Here is a 9,124-nt window from a genome sequence, read left to right as displayed (position 1 = left end):
TCCTTCTCCCTCTCCTTCCTTCCCCCTCTCTCCCTTTTGGTGGAAACCTACTAGGACTTGGAGTCCTAGTAGGATTCCCCTCTTGGGGGGCGCGCCATAGAGGGCCGGCCGGCCTCCCCCTTGCTCCTTTATATACGGGGGTAGGGGGCACCCTAAAGACACAACAATTGATCATTGATCTCTTAGCCGTGCGCGGTGCCCCCCTCCACCATACTCCACCTCGATAATACTCTAGCGGTGCTTAGGCGAAGCCCTGCGTCGGTAGAACATCAACATCATCACCACGCCGTCGTGCTGACGAAACTCTCCCTCGACACTCGGCTGGATCGGAGTTCGAGGGACGTCATCGGGCTGAACGTGTGCTGAACTCGGAGGTGCCGTACGTTCTGTACTTGATCGGTCGGATCGTGAAGACGTATGACTATATCAACCGCGTTGTGCTAACGCTTCCGCTTTCGGTCTACGAGGGTACGTAGATTACACTCTCCCCTCTCGTTGCTATGCATCACCATGATCTTGCGTGTGCATAGGATTTTTTTTTAAAATTACTACGTTCACCAACACAATAATACATAATTCTCTACAAGAGGCAAAAGTCTGATTCCTATGCTCCCTATGGGATGGATACTCTTACTTCAAAGAGGCTACAACTAAACCCCGTGCCCTTGCAGGCTATCACCTAGCAGGCCTGGCTGTGTGGTGCTTTAAAATTCGTGCTATGCGGGTCAAATAGTGTATGCGGGCAACCAAATAGATCAAATTCTTCCCCGCGTGGGGCTAGTTGGGCTCTATGTGACCTACCAGACACAACATTGGTCTCTGTAGCATCATGTGTCTAAGATTGAATCATTTGAATCCGTGCTTCTCTTCATCGGCGATAGTTGCTGCTTTAGTGCGCTGGTCCTTTGATGCCTTAACACGATGATTTTTCGAAACGTTCACTACAACAAGATTTGTCCAACTCCGGGAAGGGACGGGCAATGATGATGTCACACATTCGGCTCGCTTCGATGCTTCTATTCGTCGCTAGCTAGGCGGTCTATGAGCATGGATGTAATTTCTGTTACTTTTAGATTTTTTTGGATTATTTCGTTGTTCTTCGTGCCTGTTTGATGAATACATTTGTTCTGCTATTTTAGGGTTTATATTTAAATATACTCTCTCCTTTTAAAATATAAGCCTTTTTAAAATGTTAACACAGACTATATATAGATGTATATAAACATATTTTAGAGTGTAGATTCACATATTTTGCTTGTAATGCATAGGCTGGAACTTAGAAATGGTTTATTTATATTTTGGAACGGAGGGAGTACATATATACACATACACTACACATTGTATAAATGAATTACGAGCATGGAGTTATTCCGCACTGTTGCTCGTGTCCGTTCCGGTTTCGTCCCACACGACACGAGCGTCACTCTGAAGTCTGAAGTCTGAACTAAACCCGGAAGTCCAAAGCCAACCCGTCGCGCAGAACAACCTCTCGACTCTCGAGCGCCTCCTCCCCGAACCCCGACCGACCGCCCGCTCCGCCCACCCTACGCCAGAATCAAACCCCCGCCCGTCCGCTCCGGTGATCCGCCGCCGCAGGAGGCGAAGCCCCACGACCCGACCGCGCGGAGCATCTGCCCGCCATGACTGAGGTACTCCCCCATCTCCCTCCCCCCTTCGAAATCCGAGGCCGCGCGTTGCCCCATCCGCGGCTGCGCGGCCGATTCACGCGCGCAGATTTGGGGCGTGGCCCGGTGCGTCCCGCGATTGTTACCGCGGCCGGTGTTTTTGGCATCGAGATCTTACTTTGGCTAGCTAGCTAGCTGCTGATGATGACCCGGGGCCTCGCGCGGCCTGGCTCCCTGTTCGCGGGTCTGGGAAAATTAGGGTTTGATAGACTCCCGGTAAGCGGAATTAGGGTTAGGCTCGCTTGCTTGTGCATGTCTTGGACGGTTCAATGAGGCGGAGTGGTTGAAAAGTGTAGCTTGGGGACGCGGAAGTACAGATTGTTAGGCCCATGGCGGCACTTATGCATCCTACTAGATTTTGAGGACTGGGAAATTTGTAGCAAGTTCAAGTGGGGATTGGTGGGCATCCTGCTGTTGTGCTGATATCGTGTGATGTTCGTCTTTTGTTAGAAATAGCGAGAGTTCCTTTTGCCTTTGTTAGAAATATTCTACAGGCTGTTCTGTATAAGCTCTGTTATGGTCTTGGACATCAACTCTTCAAGTCAAGTTTGGGGACTAATAACTCTTCAAGTTAACTGTTGGAAAGTGTAGCTTGGGGACGCAGAACTACAGATTGTTAGGCACTTCATGCGTCCTAGGTTAAGACAGGGAAATTTGTAACAAGTTCAAGTTGAGGTTAGTGGGTGGGAGTGCCAATACATCCTGGTGTCGTGCCGATATTGTGCGATGTTCGTCTTTTGGTAGAAACAGAGAGAGTTCCTTTTGCCTTAGAAAAATCATCTGCAATATTCTACAGGCTGTTCTGTATAAGCTCTGTCATGGTCTTGGACATCCAGTTCTTCAAGTTAAGTTTGGGGACTAATAACTTGTCCTCTATTGTTTTTCAGTACTGGGTGAGCCAAGGAAACAAATGGTGCGACCTGTGCAAAATCTTCATATCGAACAATCCCTTCAGCATCAGAACGCATGAACTCGGCAAACGCCACAAGGACAATGTCACCCAAAGATTGTCTACGATGCAAAAGGATGGCGCTGCCAAGGAAAAGGAGCAGCAACAAGCAGCAAAAGCTCTCCAACTGATAGAGGCTGTAAGTTCGTAATTCACTGCATTTTTCTGTGTAGTATTGCTATCCATCAGTTAAGTCCAGCCGTAACATACATATCTCACATAAACTAGATTTGCAAATGGAAACGGTGCTAGATTGTTATAACATGTAGGCTTTTCTTTCTAGCTTTACATCATCTCTTGTTACATTTTTTTCCTGAGTTATGGGGGTGGCGTTCCTGATTATATTTTCATTTTTTCCCCTGCAGAAAGCTAAAAAGAGTTACCAGAAAGATTTAGAGAATAATCAGAGAAACACTGATGGTGACAGTTCTGCGGCACCTGGAGAAGGTTTGGTTCTGCATCCTTTATTTCCCATTGCGTGCATAGTCATCTTTGATTTGTATAGCACAAATTCGACCTCGATCTATTATTAGCTTCTCCCTTTTTCACCCTTGAGCTTTCATTACCTTGCTGACTTTTCTCCTACTGATTTTAGTTGTTCACTTGCTTAGTTCCGAGCCTGACGGCCACATCACAGCAGGACAATGTGATTGCTGAACCAAGAAATAACCTGTTATGTATCGTCAGTTTTCCAAGTCCACTTTTTTCTTATGCTTAAATCACCCATTCAAATATACTCTCCCTGTCCCATAATATAAGAGCGTTTTTGACACTATTATATTATGGGACGGAGGGAGTATCTGGTTCAAAACTATATCCTGCTTGCTTTTATTCCTGTATAAGCCAAATGCCCCTACGTGAGGAAAACGTGTCAACAAATTCTTATATGATAGGACAAAAATATGGTCAACAAAATATCTTAAGACAGACAACATTGACTCAGCAAATTGTCCTCTTGTCCAAGAATTTAGCGTTCATATTCTTCTGTACATGGTATCTGCCTAGCTAATATATGAATTCTAGTTCTACCAGGAACCACATATTTTTGCTTTAGTACTGGATAGCAAAGACTATATGTTAGTAACATAGTTCTAAAAAGTGCTAGGCGTTAATTATGCATTTTGCCACTGCCTTGCGTTTATCTGACCAAAGTGCACGCTTATGTGCAGATTAAGCGCTAGGCGTTCTGCTATCGCCTGGAACCTAGTCGCACTTGAACACCCGCCTAGGCGCTCCTTTGTTAGCTATTGTTAGTAATACCATTTCAATATGAACCTTGTGTCTGGAATATCCCTAGTATGAATTATAAGTATACTCTGCATAGACTGATGTACCATCTGATCATGCTTTTTACTAAGACATTGTATTGATGTTATTTTGAATGTCTTTTTTTTACACTGAATGTCTTTACTGTGTTGGTTAACATGTTTGAAATATGTATGTGCAGGATGGGTATTTGACTCAACTTCAGGATATTATTATGATCAAGCCACTGGACTTTACTACGACTCGAACTCTGGTTTCTATTATTCCGATGGATTAGGTACTCTTGTTAACCAGGCGCACATATCTGGATTTCGAATTCATTTGCCTCATGCCTTGTAGAATGGTTATTCTTTATAATTTATTTTTATGCTTGTTTGTTATTTTGTTGAGCAGGCAAATGGGTCACCCAGGAAGAGGCATACAAGTGGGCGGAAACCTCAAGAACCAATCTTGCGCAATCCTCGACTTCGCAACCAAAAACACCTAGTGGAGGCGGGCCTGTCGCCGGTATTAAAGGAGGGCCAACCCCAGGTGTGGTTGTGAAGAAACCACTGAACCCGATGAGAGCTGTGAAGGGTGCTCCGTCAGCTCTTGCCGCCAACAAGAGAAAAAGAGAGGACACCAAGAAGCCCAAGGTGGTCTCGAAGGAGGAGGAGGCGGCACTCAGAGCGCGGGAGGCAGCTCGGAAAAGAGTGGAGGACAGGGAGAAGCCTCTCATGGGATTGTACAAGACGTACTGAGGTTTCAATGCCCCCAAGCTCACTGGGGCGCACCGAGTTGCGCTAAAACCGTGGAAATGCTAATGGATGGAATTGTTCTGAAAGAAAAGGCGGGGAGTACCAGCGCCAAGAGTCCCGAGCTCTTGAGCGTCAGCGACACATGTATGCATTGTACAATACCTCGTCAAAAGTTCCTAAATCAGCCACAGGTTCCCCTTTGTGCGAAACATGTAAATGATCAGCCCATCGATCATCATCTCTCGTCTTGTGTTTTCCCAATGGATTGCACGCATGATATAATAATGCCGACAACTGAGGCGGATGGCCGATGTTAGCGCTGCCCTACATCATCAGTTCATTTAAGTTGTGATTATCTTGTTTCCTGTCCCTTTGGTTAGTTTCCCTCTCTTTTTTGATGAGGTCCTGACATACAAGTGGCCTGCGGAGAACCCTGCGTGCAGCAGACGGCCCCGAGTCAGCTAGAGTGAACGTGTGTGTGGAAACGGCAAACCTTGGGTGCCCTCTCGTTGGTTCTTGCTGGTCCAATCTACTTTGGCGGGACAAGCCAGAGCCAGGCACGTTCGCTGGTTGGTTTGGCCTGTGGATCGGGAGAGAGCGAGATGCGGCAACGGCCACAGTACGAGACACTGCCAACCAAACTCAAGGAGTCAACCGGCCGTGCACCGCCGCACTCCTCCCGACCCACTTGCTCACGCCTTGAAAGCTCGGAGCCGGCTGCCGGTCAACCACACCACACATCGCCATGCATGTTTGTGGCGATGTTCATGGCACGGATGGGGGGATTATCTCGGTTAGGTGCGGGTCGGACGAAATCATCCGATTTGACACGAGTTTCGTTTGTTTCCATTCACGAAACAATCACATCGGATCGGGTAAGAAGGGAGATGCTCCTGCCTTGAAAGATCGTCCTGCTACTGCCCACCTCGAAGGTGACCGAATTCTAACAAAGGAGATCAGACCATCAGTCTACCCTCCCGTCAGTTAAGAAACGATTTCTCTCTGTCTTTCTTTGGGAAGAAGAAGATGAAGATGAAGATTTCCCGCAAAAAAAAGAAGAAGATGAAGATGAAGATGCTTGGCACGTCCGGGAAGGGGTCGCACGCACGCACATCTCTCAGATTATTCCTTCTCTGACAGAGATCTTTCCGTTATTCTGGAAGGGCAGAGAAAAAGCACGTTTATTCCCACCCGCGCGTGTAACCTGTGGCGTGCGTGCCGTCACGTCGTCTTTGACCGGGAACTCATAGGCCCGCCGGACCGGTGCGGTCAAAACAAGCGTGCGCCGGTCGGAAGTCGGACCCCCACACCACCAACTGCGGTCTACAGCCATGAGCCCACGACCACGACCATGGCCATGGCCCCGCCCCCTTTCCTGCCGCATTCGTGCAGCGTCAAAGACTTTTCAACGGGGCCGATCGAATGGCGCCCCGCCATGTTCGGACGCCACTAACGACACTAACGACAACGTAGCTAGTAGCTAGCTAGCAGTGGTTAGCACCCACCTATAATCAAATTAAATTTGTTCGCGCCGAATTAACATCGATCGGCGGCAAAAAGCTTTGAAACCTTGGCGCATGGCAAGCCGCCGAGTAGAACGTGACCAACACTAGCATTCTTCTACCAATGATTATGCTAGTGTTATCTCCAGGCTGCAAACGTACAAAACGCGCCCCAAAATCACATAGGTTTTATCGTCCAGCGTGTACTTGAATTATACTAACACCATCTACAACCGGGCGCCTCATACGTCCAAGTGAACCGCCTGATCATGATTTTTTAAGCCAGACAGCCCTCAAAAGTCCGACTAACCGGCATCCTCATATCCATTCAAATATGACGGATATAAGCACCCGGGCACGCCCGCCACATCGGACCCGACTCACGTTGGCTCACCCTACCTCACATATATTCCTTCCCATCCGCTTGCCGGACCAAACCCTAGCCACTTCACTTCACTTCTCTCCGCCACCCAAACTCGTCTCCGTCTCCTTCGGTCGTCTCCGGCATGGCGGGCAGCGGATCCGAGTCCTTCGCCTTTAGATCCGTCGATCCCGAGCTCATCCTACGCGGCCCTGAAGAGGAGATGGCCGTTCGGCTTGCGCTCCTTGCGCCCGGGAGGAGGCCCGTGCATAGCAGCGCTCGAACTCCTTTCGTCGGGAATCCGTTGCGTTCGTCCAAATGGCACATGGATCCGGCGCTAGGCCAGCCGTAGCTGCCTCGTCGGAGATCGTGCGGTCCGCCTCGCGCCCGAATGCGTTGGCGGACGCGCAACCCCTTTGTTGGCGCGCCGAGCATCGGGACACACCATGAACCTTGTCCGACGAGAACATGGCACGGCGTGCACCGGGCGTAGGAGGCGGCGGCAGCCCTCGCGGCGATGGACGTCGACGAGGCGGAGTCGCATTCTCCGGCGCCCCGTATGGCGCATCAGTCCGGACGGCGCAACCGCATCGTGGTGGACGTCGACGGCTCGTCCCAGGACGGATCCGTCATCGATTTGACGTCCACCGGCACCCAAATGGTTTCGGGCCCCAACGAGAAAGAGTAGGGCATGGAAGACGGCGACGCCTAGAGTCCCATGAGCCGGCTCGTGTCCCATGCCCTACTCTACCTTGTTGACGACCGGACCAACACACTGAGGGGCTCAGCCAGCCGCCGAGCATGGCGACGGCGAAGCCGGAGGGTAGGGAGCGGAACCGGACGAAGCTCCGCTCAAAGATCGATGCGTTCCATGTAACAATATGGATTTGAGGAATTTGGATGCGGAATGCATTTTTTGAGGTGTGACCAGTCATTATCCGTGAACACGTCTGTGGGCGTTTGAGCGGTCGGATTTGTTAAGTCCGTCTGTAGATGCTTTAAAAGCATTTTTTTATTGTGGAATTCAATTATACTAAGAGTCTATGACGACTGATTTACAAGTCTAGCCAGATGCCTGTGGGCAGTGCGTGACAACGGATCCTCCCCGTAGTTTAGTGCACGGGGAACGAGAGCTCAATGATTTGATTTGCCACGAATGAACGGTTCGCTCCGGAGTATCTTTGAAAACGATGGCGTCGGGATGCGGTATGGTTTTGCCGGTTGCGGTTGTTCGTTCCAGACATGACAAACGAGTATGTAATCCAATCGCTACTAACTCTTTGTTCTTATTCTGTTAAAAACGAACTCTAACACTCTGTTCTTATTTGCTCCGCACTTTTGTCCAGTGAAAGGAGTTCCGTTTGTTTGATAATCTCTCTGTAAAGAAATATAAAAGCGTTTAGGTTATTACTTTAATGATCTAAACGCTCTTATATTTTCTTACGGAGGGAGTACTTTTTTTATATGTTCCGTTTGATACCTTGAACGCGAGCCCAAGCAAACACCAACTTCAGTCCCGCCAAAGCAAAAAGTTTTCAAGTCAAGACTAAAAGCACATCTTTTCGCAAAAAAAGAGAGACTAAAAGCATATCCAACTGGCTTTTAACATAGAACCATGCTTTGTACTAAAACAACAAGATCAAAAAGAACATGAATGGCGAAGAATTGCAAGCCTTATTTGCGAAACGAAAAAAAAGAGAATTGCTAGCCTTTGTTTGCACGGGGTGATGTCCCCACCGATATTTATTTCTACTCCATCCGTTTCTGAATATAAGCATGTATTGATATTTCAATACGGGCTACATTCAGATGTATGTACCAGCAAAAAATATATATTTGAATATATATAGGCATATTTTAAAGTGTAGAATCACTCATTTTGTTTTGTATGTAGTCGGTATTGGAATATCTCTAAAATGGTTTATATTTAGGAAGGGGGGAGTAGTGGTGAGTGACTATTGTGGTTTTCGGAGCCTAGTATGATGAGAGCGTTGTCATGTGTCATTTTCTTACTGATGGTTCAGTGAATTTGTTTAAGGTGATGTTTGATTCTCTAGTCCTAGGACTTTTTCTAGTCCCAACTAAAAAGTCCCTAGTCCCTAAAAAGTCCCTCCTTGTTTGTTTCCAAAGACTAAGGGGGTGTTTGTTTCCAGGGACTTTTTTGTGTAGGGACTAGAAAAAGTCCCTCTTAGAGACTTTTTTACCAAACGGGAGGGACTTTTTAGGGACTAAACTAGGCATTTGGGACTAAATGAAGAAGACTCTTAAGGAGAGTCTTTTTGGGACTTTTCCAACAATGCCCCTCCATGCACCCATTGGCACGCCACCCCATGGTGTTGTTTAATTGTTATTTTTCTATATACTAGGGGCAACATGGTCATTTAATAACCTCTAGGAAGGGACTAGGGACTTTTTAGTCTCTGAAAACAAACAGGGAGGGACTTTTTAGGAACTGGGGACTTTTTAGTTGGGACTAGAAAAAGTCCTAGGACTAGAGAACCAAACAGCCCTTCCTAAAGCTTATTAAATGACCATGTTGCCTCTAGTGTATAGAAAAATAACAATCAAACAACACCATGGGGTGGCGGACCAATGGGTGCATGGAGGGGCATTGTTGGAAAAGT

The 9,124-nt window shown here is 47.7% G+C and overlaps 1 protein-coding gene across 1 annotated transcript; it reads left to right on the top strand.

Moving 5' to 3' along the window:
* Positions 1-1,427: 1,427 nt before the first annotated feature.
* LOC123150874 (zinc finger protein ZOP1) lies at positions 1,428-4,992 on the top strand. Its single transcript, XM_044570691.1, has 5 exons — positions 1,428-1,649; positions 2,573-2,773; positions 3,000-3,081; positions 4,082-4,177; positions 4,294-4,992. The coding sequence occupies exons 1-5, from the start codon at positions 1,641-1,643 to the stop codon at positions 4,638-4,640; spliced, it is 735 nt and encodes a 244-aa protein (XP_044426626.1). The 5' UTR covers positions 1,428-1,640; the 3' UTR covers positions 4,641-4,992.
* The last annotated feature ends 4,132 nt before the right edge of the window (positions 4,993-9,124 follow it).

The sequence above is a fragment of the Triticum aestivum genome, chromosome 7A (genome assembly GCF_018294505.1).
Source record: "Triticum aestivum cultivar Chinese Spring chromosome 7A, IWGSC CS RefSeq v2.1, whole genome shotgun sequence".
In the NCBI taxonomy this organism is placed as follows: domain Eukaryota; kingdom Viridiplantae; phylum Streptophyta; class Magnoliopsida; order Poales; family Poaceae; genus Triticum; species Triticum aestivum.
Note: the sequence above shows the minus strand (reverse complement) of the source record. Positions and strands in the feature narration are given on the sequence as shown.